Source organism: Panthera pardus, unplaced genomic scaffold (genome assembly GCF_024362965.1).
Source record: "Panthera pardus isolate Hobbes unplaced genomic scaffold, ASM2436296v1 HiC_scaffold_21, whole genome shotgun sequence".
Classification (NCBI taxonomy): domain Eukaryota; kingdom Metazoa; phylum Chordata; class Mammalia; order Carnivora; family Felidae; genus Panthera; species Panthera pardus.
In genome coordinates, this window is record NW_026526777.1 from 40512934 (window position 1) to 40529432 (window position 16499).

General features: G+C 38.9%; 1 protein-coding gene across 3 annotated transcripts in view; it reads left to right on the forward strand.

Moving 5' to 3' along the window:
* Nucleotides 1-16499, forward strand: part of KCNK2 (potassium two pore domain channel subfamily K member 2) — a 193860-nt gene that overhangs the window by 122447 nt on the left and 54914 nt on the right. For all 3 annotated transcript variants that reach the window (XM_019428271.2, XM_019428280.2, XM_019428261.2), the window contains exon 4: nucleotides 15008-15168. In XM_019428271.2, coding sequence (XP_019283816.1) covers nucleotides 15008-15168 — 161 coding nt within the window. The remainder of the gene's footprint in view (nucleotides 1-15007; nucleotides 15169-16499) is intronic.

Sequence of the window (16499 nt, forward strand, 5' to 3'; positions counted from 1 at the left end):
GATTATTCTATTCTAATGATTATGTTTTTCCACCATCACGGACACTGACAATTTTTTGTGCTGTTCTGTTCTTTGTTCTCAATGTTCTCTCTCTACTATGTGCCTTTTAAAATTCTTTCTACCTTTATTTTTTCTGTAAATCTGGAAATTCGTTTGTATTCTGTAAGCTTAAGCAATGGTTAGAATTCCTACTATTTCAATTCTCCTTAATTGTCTTAAATACAGACTTTAAGTTTGCAATTGCACAGTTTCCTTTCAATATTATATTATCCTCCCCCATCTCTTTTTCTTTACTTAATTTTGTCTTTAGATGCCAGTAAACTCATTTTTTTTGTCGGCTTTAGGCTCCAGATTTATAATCTAATGATTTATCATCTCCTATTGCGGTTTCCAAACATATTCTGGGTTCTGCACCATTTTCAGAAATGCACTCTTCCTATTCGTTCATTCATTCATTCGCTTGGCAAATATTTATTGAGCAGCTATTAAGTAGTATCTAGATGTTTGGAATACATCAGACAAACAGACAAAAAGCTAGAGAGAGATTTAACACGGAACTAAATTATACAGCATGTTACATGTTAATTATATAGCGGTGGGGAAAAAAATAGACCAGGAGTAGGAGGTATAATTTTAAAGGAGTCTAAAGATGATATTTCTCTTCTAGTTTTCTATATTACTTGCTTTCACTTTGGATCTGTGTTTCTAACCTGTGGACATATAGTGGAGATGGGGCCTAAAAGTTCTTTCTCCTTAATTCAACGTGGGCAGGCTTTGTAGCAGGCTAACATAAGTATAGCTGCATTTCAGTTCACTTCCCTCTCCTGAGTGGAATATCCTCCCATATTCTCCATCTATACACTCTGAATTGCTGCAGAAACAAGGATATAGAATTTTTCTAGCTATTGTTCTGAGCTGTCTTTGAGACAGTCTTATTGCCTTCCAGGGTTAGGCTTTCTACCAGACTGAATTCAGACTAAAAAGGACTTAACCTCGGGTAGTCCTCACAGCTGTGAAAAGATTACAGAAAGGGGAAAAATGTATTAAGAGTTGACGTTTAGGGCAAAATCAAGACTTCTCCTAATTATCTCTCTTTTTTTGTGCTCATGCTTCACTTCAAGGTCCAAAGAGAGTGTGCAAGAAATTAAGACGTTAGGATGCTGCATGTTGTGGAACAGTGGGTATCACATCCCCTCCACACATCACCTCTCCCACCCTCTGGAATCTTTTCCTTAAAATAAACTTATGAATTTTAAACAGATATAAAACAGATAGGTGGATCTATTTGTGTGTGTGTGTGTGTGTGTGTGTGTGTGTGTCTGTGGTGGGGCAGGGGGTGGTGGGTTGTACCCAAGGGCAGGCAGCTCATTTCCATAGTAAGGCAGGACTTTGAGGTCGGACAGATCTCTGTGAAAACACTGGCTGTGCCACTTTTGATTAGCCTCTATGTGTTTCACTTAACATTTCTGAGCCTTGGTATAAATAAGTTTTAAAACACCTTTTCCAGAAAGTTACTTTGGGAATCAACTGAAAAAAAGATACCCAGTTTTGGATTGGCAAAGCAAGGCATTGAAAGATTAAATAACATGCCTAAATCATGCGGTGAGTACGTGGCATTAGTGAGGTTTTAAAGCCACAAAGCCTGGCTACAGTGTTGGCACTTGTAACCTCTGACCTATATTGCATCAGATGTTGAAAAAAAGTAGAGTATATATGTTTCACCATAAATTTCGAGTGAACCTCCTAATGGTTGAGGGCTTAGTTCTAGACTCCACCTTTCTAGATGAAGGGGCTATGCCATTGTTACCTTTGGAAAATTTACAAGTAGTTTGCAGAAAATCGGCCTAAAAAGTACTGGACTCTGATGTGCCCTCCAACCCTCTTTTTACTTTATAAATATTGAGCTAAGTGAAGTATATCTATCCTTACCATGTGTGAGAAAACCTTGTATGATATTTAGCTAAATGGCCGTAGTGTTTTGATGTTGAGAAGATAGTTTTCAAATATGTAAATGTACATCCTTGGTTCTCTTTGCAGTGTATCTTTAAAAAAATAAGATGCACAAATAAATTAGTTTGAGGAAAATTTCATTTGTCAGAATCAAAGAATGCACAGGAATCTAATCTCATAGCAGAGATGGATCTTAAAGATGCCACTGGCTGTTGAATTTAGAGTGACTTTAATCAATGCCCCTTAATGACTTCGGTGATGTGTTCTTTCATCTAAATGACCCACCTTCAGCTGTCATCACTCAGGGTCAGTATCTGGATAATTATGCATCTTTCAGGTAGGTTGGCTTCCACATTCTGTCTTCTGTGTGATGTAGGCAGTGGTTGATGAGTTTTGCATCACTGCCCCAAGGTCATAGCCAAAGCAAGCAGAGTTCCTTACACCCTAATTTCAAGTGAAGTTATAATAAATACACACACTCAACACTTGAAAACTTTGCATTTTATGTCTCCAACCTGTGCTACCTAATAACCCCCCAGTACTTGAATTTCCTTGGCCTCGGTTTTTTGTATTTTTGTAATGATGCCATTAGAATTCGACTGGTCATTTCAACTTTTACATTTTCCAGTTTTGCTTGAAAAAAATTCAGATGCCTGAGATGCCTGGGTGGTTCAGTTGGTTAAGTGCCTGAGTCTTGATTTAGGCTCAGGTCATGATCTCACGGTTCATGAGTCGTTGAGCTCTGCGATGAGAGCGTGGAGACTGCTTGGGATTCTCCCTCTCCTTTCTGTCTGTCCCTCCCCCCCCCCCCCACTCAGAATAAATAAACTTTAAAAATTTTTAAGATTTCTGTTGCCTTGGGGCACCTGGGTGGCTCAGTTAGTTAAGTGTCCGACTTCAGTTCAGGTCATGATCTCACAGTTCGTGGGTTCGGGCCCCGCACAGGGCTCTGTGCTGACAGCTCAGAGCCTGGAGCCTGCTTCCCGATTCTGTATTCCCCTCTCTCTCTGCCCCTCCTCCACTCGCGTTCTGTCTCTCTGTCTCAAAAAATAAACATTAAGAAAAAAATTCTGATGCCTTTCCCCCTCAATTCATGGCACCTTATATTGTGAATTTAGACAAATAATAGACCATCTCAGACAAGATACTGTCTACCAGTCCTATGAGAGAAGTCAAAGTAGTCCCACCAGAACAGCAGCCTACGCTGTGGTACAGTTATTATCGTTTTACCACTTGCTAATGAAGGGTGAAACATTCTGATCGCTGCCAGTGCCTGCTTGGCTGTGATAGTGAATGGTGAACTGCGGTAACTTAGAGCACTTCGTTTCATGGATTACTTTATCAGTGCAAGTCACTGTTTTTGCTCCCACATAATCTGCAAAGTGAGGAACATGAAAAGAACATGTTGGCTCAACTCCTTCTAAATTTAAACACGTTTCGAGTGAAAAAGTAAAATTGTCATCAACATCACCATCATTGCCACCATTATTTTTATCAATAGCTGACACTCAGCAGTACCTGAGCCATGAAAGTGACTTTTTATGGCCAGGAGAGTGATTTTAGCTGGCTAATATTCATTGGGACTACTCACCACCATGGGTCAATCACCATACTAAGACCTTTATGTGTATTATGTCACATAATATTCATTACTGTTTTATAAATGGGGAAGCTGAGGCATTTTAGTAATTTTTTAGTAACTTTCTCAGTGATACAGTGGAAAAGCTAGCATTCAAACCCAGATAATTGGGCTCTAGAGCCTACAGTCTTAACCACTGTGCTATACTGACCTCCGTATACTTGGAAATAAATTTGAGTGAGTGTGTTTGACTTATTAGAGGAAAATGATGGCAAACCAAAGATAGCATAGCTGTTTTGGCAATTCAGATCATTAACGCTTACAAAGTCTAACTTCCTAAAATGCAAAAAAAATTAATTTAATTTTAATTTTAATTTAATGTCTATTGTATTACTTTTAGGGCCTTTTGATGATAGATGAATTATATCGTTGTATCATTTTACCACTTATAGTGTTAAAAAATTATTTAATGACACTTGTAAAAGAAGGTGAGGCAAGTTTTCTTTAGGACTATTGTGATAGGTATAACCACTAGAGTGGACTTTTGTGGTAGGGGAGAGAGATTGGATTCAACTCTGAATACAGCAAGGCAAAGCAGGAGTTTACAGCCATGGAGAAGAGAGGGGTGTCAATGGATAGAAAATTACTGAGACGAAACATTAAGGTAAAGGAGGATTTGGGCCAAAACAACTTTCAGGATTCTTGTTGAAGGCCTATCGGGTGATCAGATATCACCTTGGCAGTGGTGGCGAATAAGGAACTCGATCAGATACAGAGGGTGATCAGATATTTAGGATGGGGAATTCTGTCTATACTGACTTAGGAGGATTCCTGCTAGAACTGGACTTTACATGGAAGGATACAAGGAGCCCAAGGTTTAGTCAAAACAGAGATCCCAGAAGAGCCTGAACAAACTTTGATCAATGAGAGAATCTTTGCCGGTAAATAGTACAGTTTTTATTTATTGATGCCAAGTAGGGTCAGTAATATGACATCAAATTATACTGAAGTTCCTATAGGAAAATTCTTTTAACAATACCTTTAAAGTATGATTGCCAGGAAATGTGTTATCATAGAAGTTCAGACTCCTGGCTTATAATCTCTCTCAAAATGTGGGACAGCTTGTCATTCATATTTTTTGCTAAGAAGTAGTTCCTCATTTTTTTTTTTAATGCTGTTGGGTCACTTTTCTCCTTTCTTGGGAAAAGGGGAGAATCAGGTAACAGGCAGTTAAATAGCACAAGAATTTGCAGCCATTTATAGAAATACTTCATCACACTTTGAACAGATAGTTGGCCCGCATTTAGCGGTCATGTTTTATCAAAAATGCACATCTTTAAAAGCACTCAGACTCAGGACGACTGGGCGGCTCAGTCGGTTAAGCGTCTGACTTCGGTTCAGGTCATGAGCTCGCGGTTCGTGGGTTCGAGCCCCACATCGCGCTCTGTGCCGACAGCTCAGAGCCTGGAGCCTGCTTCGGATTCTGTGTCTCCCTCTCTCTTTCCCCTCCCCCACTGGCACTCTGTCTCTGTCTCTGTCTCTCAAAAATGAATAAACATTAAAATAAATAAATAAATAAATAATAAATAAATAAATAAAAACACTCAGACTCAAATCTAAGATGGTTTGATGCTCTCTCTGTGAGAGGCATGTGGGGACTGAGAAGAACTTTGAGATGAACCGCTTCCCTTCTCCTGGGTTGTCCTCACTTTGAGTTGTTCTCACCAGGGAATGGTGGACAGACCTCTATAACTAAATGTGCTTGTTCTTCTCCCCTCGCATCATCGCTCTCTCCATCCTCCTGCGTCTCACCAAGCACATCTTTGCATGGGTGAAAAGGGGGATAGGAAGAACTTCCAATTACTAAAGAAAAACCTGGGGAGGTTAGGAAATGATGTGCAGGTAGATTATTATCATTTCTTGGCAAAATTATTTTGCAAAGGAAATTTCCTCTCAACTTTTAGCTTTCTGTGTAGGTTATGTAAAAGAATCTTGTTAGCAAGAAATGCTTGGTAGCAATTTAATCAGACAGTCATGATTTTAAATATGTTCAAACACCAGCTGAAGAAATATATAAGTTGGGGGGTGCCTGGGTGGCTCAGACAGTTAAGCGTCCAACCCTTGCTTTTGGCTTAGGTCATGATCTGAGGGTTTGAGCCTCTGCCTCTCTCTACCTCTATCTCTGCTCCTCCCTCCCCACTTCTCAAAAGAGATGAATAACTTAAAAAAAAAAGAGAGAGAAATTTTGGAGCACCTGGGTGGCTCAGTTGGTTAAGTGTCCGACTCTTGCTATCGGTTCAGGTCATGATCTCATGGTTCGTAGGACTGAGTCCCCCATGGGGCTCTTTACTGACAGCACAGAGCCTACTTGGGATTCTCTCTCTCCCTCACTCTCTGCCTCTCTTCTGCTCATGCACACTCTCTCTCTCACTCAAAATAAATAAATATCAAAAAATGAATATTAAATAAAAATTGAGAAAAAGAAATGTATAACTTCCTATAGATTTGCAACTTTACAACAGTGTTGCAGGATTTTATTATGTAAGTTGCAACTGAAGATAGCAAGGGAGCCATCTTGTGAAATACTGTTTGAACTGCAGGCACATGGCTTCTGGGCCAAGAGGAAGTGTGATGAGGTTGAAGTTAAAACAAAATGTCAAAACAGCCCTTTGATTGAGTGACTTTAATTGACACATTTGTTTTGATGCACCTATCTATTCTTTTCCAGTCCAACTAGGTAAAACAGCAAGTATTAGCAGAATGGCATGTCCAGGTTTGGATCCATACTCAGTGGTGTGTAACTGAGAAGAATTCTAAGTTTGAAAAATAGTATCCATCGTCTGGATCCCAGTTAGTTAGCTCTAAGCAATTGAGTTAATAGTTTAAATCTCAGCCTTAGCAGTTAGCTGTTTAACCTTGAACACATTATTTTCCCTCAATAAACCTCAGTTTCCACATTCAGAGAGTAGGGATAATTAGTTGTGCTTAATCTCATAGGGTTGTGAATGTTTAATTAAGTATCCATAGGAAGGGATTATCAGTATATCTGGCACATAGTGAGAGAGTGATGTTCAGTAGATAACAGTGTTGGCTGGGGCACCTGGGTGGCTCAGTTGGTTAAGTGTCTGACTTCGGCTCAGGTCGTGATCTCGCAGTTGGTGAGTTTGAGCCCCACGTCAGGCTCTGTGCTGACAGCTCAGAGCCTGGGGCCTGCTTCGAATCCTGTGTCTCCCTCTCTCTCTGCCCCTCCCCTGCTCACACTCTGTCGCTCTCTCTCTCAAAAATAAACGGTAAAAAAAAATTTTTTAAATAACAGTGTTGGCCATTAGTTTTATTATTGGCAATGAAGATTATTTTATTATTTTTTTTATTTTTGGCAATAAAAACATAGTAATATAGTAATACCACAGCCAGTCTAGAAGAGGTGCTCTAATCAAGGTCATCCTAAATATAAAGGAACAGAGGCAGATTTACCTTCAGGCTAATGAGAGTTCAGCTTCAGGACCCCCCACTTGGTTGGGTTTAGTCCCTAAGTTTGTATTCTCTTTCCTAAAAGCCCCCTTCCCCCACACTGCATAGCTTTAGACCCATAAACCCTGCCCCTGTCACAGGGGTATAAATTAGAATCACTTCTGTAGATATTTAAAAATACATGCGCACATTCCCCTCCCCTCCCTGTGGAAGACAATAATTTAGTTGTTCTGGGGTGGATTTTTTTCCCTAAGTTTCATATGTGATTCTGATGTGGTTTAAAACCAGCGATCTGGAAGAACAATGTACAACTTTGCAAAAGTTCTGAAATGAATACGTCTTTTCAAGACACTATTTAATTGTCTTTTGATTAAGATCATATTTTTCTGGAACCATATTGTTTTCTTTAGTGTTTGGTTAGGTTCTTTGCTATATAGCATAGCTTTAAAAGGACCAGATGTGATTATCATTTCACATTGATTTCTGAAAGGCTTGCTCTTTTTTTTAGGTTGCTAAGTGAGCATACCCTGAATTTATATTGTTCTTTTTCTCACCCACTTCTAACATATTTCTCTTATGCCTTACAGTATTAATGTTTTTCTGCAGCTAAAATAATTTAAATTGTTTTGTGTTAAAATAATATTTTGATTGTTATTTTTAGAGGTGATTTTTAAAATATAATTTGCGCAGATCAAAAACTTCTCTTTTCCTTGTCAGTCCTGAATAAAATTAAAAGCAGTAAAAAAAAAAAAAAAATAGTACTGTAGAACTATTTAATCTGGTAAGTCTATTTAACTAAAATATGGGGTATTAACAAAAGCCCATAGATAATTATTTTCAATTCAACCAATTTTCTTCCGCATCTGTTATGAGCGAAGCACTAAACAAGACATGGAAAAGGAAGAAAAATTCTTAAAACACAGTCCCTTGAAGTTTATCATCAAAAAGAAAGGTAAAAGCATATGATTAAATGGCAAGAACTCATGTTAGAGTAATGTATAATTTCTCCAAAAGCAGCAGAAAGTACTGTGTTTGTTGAGAGAAGGCAAGATGGTACCTGGTTGAAAGGGTAAGGAATGGCTGGGTGTTGGAAGGGGGGACAGAATGGACAGACAGGATCTCAACACGATAACTGAGGGGCCAGATTTGTGCCAGCTTCAGAACAAACAACATAAAACACATAAAGAATCAGAAAAGTCCAGCTCGGTGTTTTTCAGCAAGTAGTTATGACTCTAGTGTTACCGGAAGGTACAACAATTGTATAACAATGAATATTGGGAACAAGGGACAGGTGATGTGTACCTAAAGACCTTGGAATACCTAAGTGTTTAGTAGGAGTATCAGGACTTAAAGCTGCTGTGCTCTGGGGAGAATGAACTATTATGAGATGGATTTGTGTGAGAAAAGACCATATTTGGCCTGTTTTGATGCCGTGGGGTAGTGGTGGTGGAACAGGTAAGAAGCAGGGAAGGAAATCAAAGGGTGGTCATGCAGAAGGGATCGGCCTCATTGCTTACAAAGCCACGTGGCTTCGGGGTCTGGGCATGAGGGAGATTTGAGAACTCTGGCTGCTGTGTGATGATTGCTTTACCGCCAACAAGATGGTGGTGCTGAGGCTTAAGTGTCTGGTCAGGCTGTCATCTAGATGACAGAGTTCAGGGGTCTCCTCAGCACACTTGATGTGGGAGAGTGGGGGCTGGACAAGGCACACACTTCTGTGAAAATTACTCCGTGAGAAAAACCTTTATAAGACAATCCATGAGGTATTAAAGATAAAGGTCACTAAAAGAGAGTGGCAAGACAAAGTAAGATGCCAGTGTAGTTATCTGCTGGTCACCACTAAGAACAAAACCCTGAACTACTGTAGGGAGGGGGATGAAACTTGCTAGTCTGGTCATTTTTAAGGGAAAAGTACTATCCAGAAGTCAAGCAATAAATAAGAACTGTGGATGCAACCTATGAGCAGAAGAGATTTTAAGGGATAAAGAGAGACGATAGAGGGATATCTTCATGTAGCACCTTTTCTTTTTTTTTTTGTTTTGTTTTGTTTTGTTTTTAACATTTATTCATTTTTGAGAGACACAGAGAGACAGAGCACAAGCAGAAGTGAGGCAGAGGGAGAGGGAGACACAGAATCCGAAGCAGGCTCCAGGCTCCGAGCTGTCAGCACAGAGCCTGACGTGGGGCTCGAACTCATGAACCGTGAGATCATGACCTGAACCAAAGTCGGACGCTTAGCCGACTGAACCACCCAAGCGCCCCCATGTACCACCTTTTCATAACCCCAGCGTTTTGGTGAGATCCACAACCAAAGAGCTGTTTGAGAACATTTTAGATGCAAGCTCTGAAACTTTATCAGGTACTCTTGAAAATCTTAGCACTTAGCGTGAGGAACTGCCAGAAGAGAATGCAGAGGGGCTACAATAAAGGGGAGGCAGCAAGAAAGGAGCTTGGGGAAGCATTAAGTTATTTAGACATCCAGTGGAAATGCACTAGGGCTGTAGTGGTGACTAAGACATGGTGCCTGGCCTTCCACAACTTCTGATTACAGAGCTGATGGTTACAGTCTAGAGAGATAAGTCTTAAGATAGGGAAATGTGTATGCAGGATGGGGGTCAAACCCAGTCTTGGGGGTGCGTAGCAAGGCTCAAGGAGAGCATCTTGGAGAAATTAATATCTAACCTAAGTAATGATGGATATTTAAGGGTGAGTCAGATGAAGAGTGGGTGCGTGGAGGGTGTACATTTGAGACAAAAGAAGAAACATAATCAGAGGAAGTTCGATGAACTTACTTGGGTCTTTCATCTATGTGGTACTTCTTTTCACATAGGGCAAGATATTTTTTTCCCTTCCAGAATAGTAATCAATATACTGAAACATTTTAATTAAATAATCACTCAATTTCCAACCTACCTGTAATATTTTAAAGAAAATCATATGTGCACATGTGTTCTTTTCTGTTTTGACCCATCCCATTCTACAGTAGCTCAAGCTGTTCCCTAAAGGTCTTGTATATGTCTTGATAAGGTAACTTACAGGTATTTCACATTTCCCTTAATCTTATAAATAAGGCATTTTTCCATTTAATTTAGCACATTTAAGGTAGTGCTGAAATATTACAATGCCGTTGGTTTCTTCATATATATCATGCCTTCAGCACTTTTGCTGAGCTTCTCTCTGTACAACAACTTCCAGTATTCCCCTGTATTTGCTAGATATTTAATTCTACCTGCAACTAATATGTTTCTCTTCATAATAAATATTTCTTTTACATGTTCACTGCCACTACATGTGCTAGAGCTTTCAGAATAATACTATACAGTAGTTGCAAAGTGGATGTCCTTTTTCCCTCCAATTCGAAGGCAATTCCTTTTGTGCTTTAGTATGAAGTGTGATAGTAAATGTTTTGAGATAGATCATGATAAGACAATAATTTTCTATTTCTAGCATTCAGAGAACTACAAGAAATGGTAGAGAATATTGTCCAGTGCCTTTTGATCTATAAATGTCATGTACTTACCGAGGCTTTCCAAACTTTTTTTTACTGTTGTGCAATATTTCAAGTAGTAGAAATGTCTACAAAGAATAATATTGCACATAACCATCTATCGTTCTCTTTCATCACATCTTAACACTGCTTTATGCTGTATTTGTTGTTACTCTTTTTAGATAAAATAATACAGGAATTTGAAGGCTTTTAATCATCCTTTCCAGTCTCACTGGGTAGCCCCCTCTCCCCACCCCCACTCATTAACATTCATTGTTTCCTTGATCTTCTCTCCCCTTTGGGCAGGTACCCCTGCTTCCAGATATGTTTGGGTCTGTTTCTGAGCTCTCTATTGTGTCCTGATTGGTCTGTCTTTCCCTGTTCAATACCACATTGTCTTAATCATACTGTTTTTAGCTAAAGTAGGTCATCATGTAGGACAAATCTGCCCACCTCATTTTTCCCCCCAAAATTTTCTTAGCAATTATTGGTCCTTTGCTTTCTTACATGATTTTTATAAAAGTTCATAAAATTTTACTGAAAACCCTTGCAAAATATCTATTACAATTGCATTGTATTTAACATAAATTTGGTAAAAATTAACACCTATATCTTTCTTCATTTCTTCAGGTTTCTTTTGCAGCTTTTTTTGGTAATTTTCTCCATCAGATACTTAAATGTTATTTATTATATTCTTAGCTGTCTTAATTGCTAATGTTACTAAGATCCTTCGATTTTGTACTTCATTTGGTGATTGGTTCTTTCTGGGAGTATAGGAATGTTATGTGTGTGATTAGGTCCCAGACACTGGGCCTAAAATACCTGGGTTTGAATCCCAGCTCTCCCACTTTTACTAGCTGTGTCTATCCTTGGGAAAATGATTTAACCTCTCTGTCCTTCTATTTCCTCATTTGAAAAATGGAGAGTATTAGTACCCACCTCACAATGGTTATTGTGAAAATTAAGTCAATTAATACGTTTAATTGGTTGTAAGAGTGCTTAGCACATATAAATATGCTGTTAAATAGTTTGCCTACTGACTAAATGTGCTAAATACATTGATCTGCTAATCTTCAACCAATAGTATGATTAATAGTAATTACAATAATTATTGTTATAGCACCTAACATATATGGAGAATATAATAAAATTTCCTGAGCACCTTTCATGTGATACCTAACTCTATGAAATAAATAATAATAGCAATATACCATTTATCAAATGAGGAAATAATTTACCAAAGGCCACATATTTCTTGAGTCAGGAATCCAGGAATGGCTATAATATATTGGAAACACAGAGTTTTTATCCTTGTATTTCTTTCAATCAGTTAATTTTAGACTTTTTAGACTTTTAAGAGCCCTGATGTTTGGAGGCGCCTGGGTAGCTCAGTCAGTTAAGCCTCCAACTTCGGCTCAAGTCATGATCTCGCCGTTCCTGAGTTCGAGCCCCACGTCGGGCTCTGTGCTGACAGCTCGGAGCCTGGAGCCTGCTTCGGATTCTGTGTCTCCCTCCCTCCCTGCCCCTCCCCTGTTCACACTCTGTCTCTGTCTCTCTCTCTCAAAAATAAATAAACATTAAAAAAAAAAAGCCCTGATGTTTGCATATCTTACTATAAATCTGTGGACTTTTTACTAGATGACCAGTATTTAACATCTTAAAAGATATTGATAAATCTAAATAGCTAATTCCATCTGACACAAATACGAATTCACCTTACAAGCTGCTTGATATAAATATGCATGTACCTCACCTCCATCTCACCAAAAAGTTGCATTGACATGACAAAAAACATATGAAAATTATGGGGGGAAAGTCCATAGTGTGTGGAAGGCAGGGGAGATGTCGAAGGAACCACAACAGGAATGGATTTGAGAATGATGTGTAGCATATAGATTCAGGTGACAATGAAATTCGAATTAAGGAGCCCACATTCCAGATACGAGCAAAATCTAGGATTCTAAAGAGAAAGTTTTCTAAGGGAACTTCATAAAGACTCCAAAATTAGAAGCAGAAGTGAGCCCAGGGGCGGCAGCCTATAAATTAATCAAAGTTCTGTGGAACCACTAATCTTAACTTGTACAGTAGCTGACTCCAGTCTTCCTCCAGAATAAAGCTGTGACTGCAACTTTTCCATTTGAAAGGTTACCAGGGAAAGCACTTCGAAAAAGAGTAAGGTTGTTATGCAGATTTCAGTCCATGCATTCTCTACAGATGAAGTTTTCTAGAGATTTAATCATTCCCTTCTCTCTGCTACTGAGGGAGACATGCTTACAAATGGATATTTCCCTTATTCCTTTAAATATCTCTTACAAAAAGGTAACTTCTAGTTGGTTTGCTAAGTTCCTTATGTGTCCACACCTTCTTAAAAATAACTAGCTTAAAATAATCAGTATGCCGGGGTGCCTGGGTGGCTCAGTTGGTTAAGCATCTGACTTTGGCCAGGTCATGATCTCGAAGTTCCTGAGTTTGAGCCCCTGCTGTCAGCACAGAACCGGTTTCAGATCATTCGTTCCCCACCCCCACCCCCCCCCCCCACCTCTCCCCCTCTTGCTTTCTGTCTCTCTCAAAATAAATAAATAAGCTTAAAAAATAATAATCGGTATGCCAAAGAGACATCTTAGGGTGGCAAAATTTGCTCTGCTACACCTTTGAAATCCTTGGAACATTAAAAAAAAGTTAACAATTTCGGGGCACCTGGGTGGCTCAGTCGGCTGAGTGTCCTATTTCAGCTCAGGTCATGATCCCACAGTTCGTGAGTTCGAGCCCCACGTCGGGCTCTCTGCTGACAGCTCAGAGCCTGGAGCCTGCTTCAGATTCTGTGTCTCCCTCTCTCTCTGCTCTTCCCCTGCTCACATGCTGTCTCTCTCTCAAAAATAAATAAAGATTTTTTAAAAGTTAACAATTTTAAGGTTGTTGGTTATTTTTTGGTAGGTGTTTGAATGAAAACAGGATTTCAAAAGTTGCTATTTAGCTTTCATCTTTAAGTAATTTTAGCATATTTGAATTCTCTTAAATTAAGGCAGGACACTCTTCCAATAAATGACCATGAAAGCTCTATAGTTAATAGTATTATCAGTATAGAGAGACAGAAATACATTTAATGAAAATATTGGCGTTATTGCATGTGTTACCCCCTTCAGTTTTCAGCATCTAGTTTAACTGGAACATTAGCTCTACTTTGTGGATTATTGAAATGTTTGCTTATTAAAATATTTTATATTAAAATATATTTTTAAAAGATTCTTAACTAGTTGAAATCTATGATTAATATCTTTTAATATTGGGGAGTTTCTGAATTACCCTTGAGGTTGTTAAAAAACAAATTTCACTGAGTACATTTGAATTGGCTTTATTAAATGATTCATGAATTGGGCAGCATCCCATCTAGCTAGCAGAGGGGAGCTCGGAGGAGTTGTACAACATCCAACACTTTTAGAGAGTAAGTATGGGATGATAAAGTTACTGGTAAAAGGAAAGGATTCTCCGGGCAAGATAGCTTTCCCTGAGAGGGAAGAGCAGGAAATCTTATTATGTGGATCACCTCATCTTCCTTTAGAGGTGGGCAGAAGATGAGGGTGTGATGGAGAGGGCCGGCGTGGTCTGCCACACTTTGGCTCTGATAGGAAAATTCCTGACCTACTGGTTAAGGTTAGGACTAAGGCTACATTTCTGGGTAAAGTTGAAACTGCAAGTAGATTAGCTATGAAGCCCCAGTTTGGGGATTCGGTCTAAGTGGTGCCATTTTGGGCCCATGGTTTGTTGTTGTTGTTGTAATTTTTTTTAAGTTTATTTTTATTTGTTTTGAAGACTTAGGCAGTGTGAGTGGGGGAAGAACAGAGAGAGAGAGAAGACAGAGAATCCCAAGCAGGCTCTGTGCCATCAGCGTGAAGCCGACATGAGGCTCGAACTCACAAAACCACCAGATCATGACCTGAGCTGAAACCAAGAGTCAGATGCTTAACTGACAGAGCCACCCCGGGAGCCCCTGGGCCCCTGGTTTTATAGCTGGGGTGCCGGGATCAAGAGCACCTGGCTCTGGGGTTCCCAAACAGACCATGTCCGGGCACTCTCTGCTGACAAAATCCAAAGGCAGAGAAATGAGTGGCAGTGAAGCAAGAAAGAAATTTATTTCAGACAGGCCAACGCTGGGAAGACAGAGGACTAGCATCTCAAAGACTGCCTCCATAGGCCAAAAATACTTGCAGGTTTACTTACAATGTGGGGCAAACGTGGGTGGGCAGGCCCAGGTAGGCAGTGAAGGTTAAATGGATCATTGTCTTGCGGTCAATTACAGGCAGGGTCTTCCTGGCTCAGTTAAGACTTTATCGCTTGAGGGGGCAGTTACAGTCTCCTGCCTGTGGCAAGTGCTAGGCTGGAAAGAAGAATCCAACCAGAAAGTTTGAGGTCAAAATGGAGAGACCCAAAGTCCTGGTTCAGTTTTCTTGTTTCTTTTTAACAAGGTCATATGTTTTAAACTATTACTCGTTTATAATCAATTTTTTTTTTTTTGTATTTAGGATTTGGAAATATCTCACCGCGCACAGAAGGGGGGAAAATATTCTGTATCATTTATGCCTTACTGGGAATTCCCCTCTTTGGTTTTTTGTTGGCTGGAGTTGGAGATCAACTAGGGACCATATTCGGAAAAGGAATTGCAAAAGTGGAAGATACATTTATTGTAAGTATAATAGACTTTTAACTACATATGTTGTTGAATTTTTTAAAATTAAACTTTTCTATCACCTCAGGTACAGTTAGACATTCAAGTTATTGGGTTTTCCATAACCTTTTATGCATGTAACTCACTGCATAGTTATTTTTATATTTAATTTGAATGAGTAAACTAATGCATGAGAAAGACCCAAAAATACGTAGAAATAAAGTAGAAATTTGACAGCCCTAGGTTCAAATTCCAGATGTCTTGCTGTATTCTCTCTTTTTAAAAACACATTTGAATGTTTATTTTTGAGAGAGAGAGAGGGGCGGGCAGAGAGAGAAGGAAACATAGAATCTGAAGCAGGCTCCAGGCTCTGAACTATCAGCACAGAGCCCAACACACGGCTCAAACCCATGAACTGCAAGATCATGACCTGGGCCGAAGTCGGCAGCTTAACCGACTGAGCCACCCAGGCACCCAGTCTTGCCATATTCTCTTAAGTTAGCTATTTTACCCTGAAACCTCCCTTTTTCATTTCTATGATGTGAATAGGTACTGGTGATGGAGACATCACTCTGAGAATTAGAGATAAAAATAAAAGCTTCATGTAGCTAGTAAATACCTGATGGTATTTTCTCATTTAAATTTGCTTTGATACACTGGGTGTTGTATGGAAACCAATTTGACAGTAAATTTCATATATTAAAAAATTTTTAAAAATAAAAAAAAAAATAAAAAAAATAAAATAAATTTGCTTTGATATCTTTTTTTGTTGCTGGTGGCATTCTAAACTTATATAGCCCTTTTGTGAAGGACATCATATTTAGCAAACCCGATAAAGGCGATCCTGTAACTTAATTCAGTGATGTCACTGATAGAAACTTACCTAAGGGGTGTAATTCAGTAGAACCACAAATAATACACTCGAAGATGTTCATCACTATATTATACTCAATAGAAAAAATAAGTAAAATGAAAATGCTTTTATTAGAATTATAAATGAAAGATAGTAATAAGACCACCATGATTACAAGCTTCTATTCTTGAAGGAAATTACCAAGAAAATGGTTGCATGAGAGGGTGGGATTATAAATGATATGTTGTTACCATCACCACTATTACAAATGCATTTTACTTATTATTCAATAGCGTTTCATCTTTTCACAAACATTTCAACAAAGCATTTTACATTTAATTATGTTGATGAAATAAGGCTACTGAATATTGGTTTTTCCATATATATTCCAGTTTTCAGCATTAGTTATATTTTATATTCAAGTTCACACTTCACCCTCAGGTATTTTTACAGTTAGAATGGAGTAGTATGGTGATTCCAAAATATGAGTGTCATC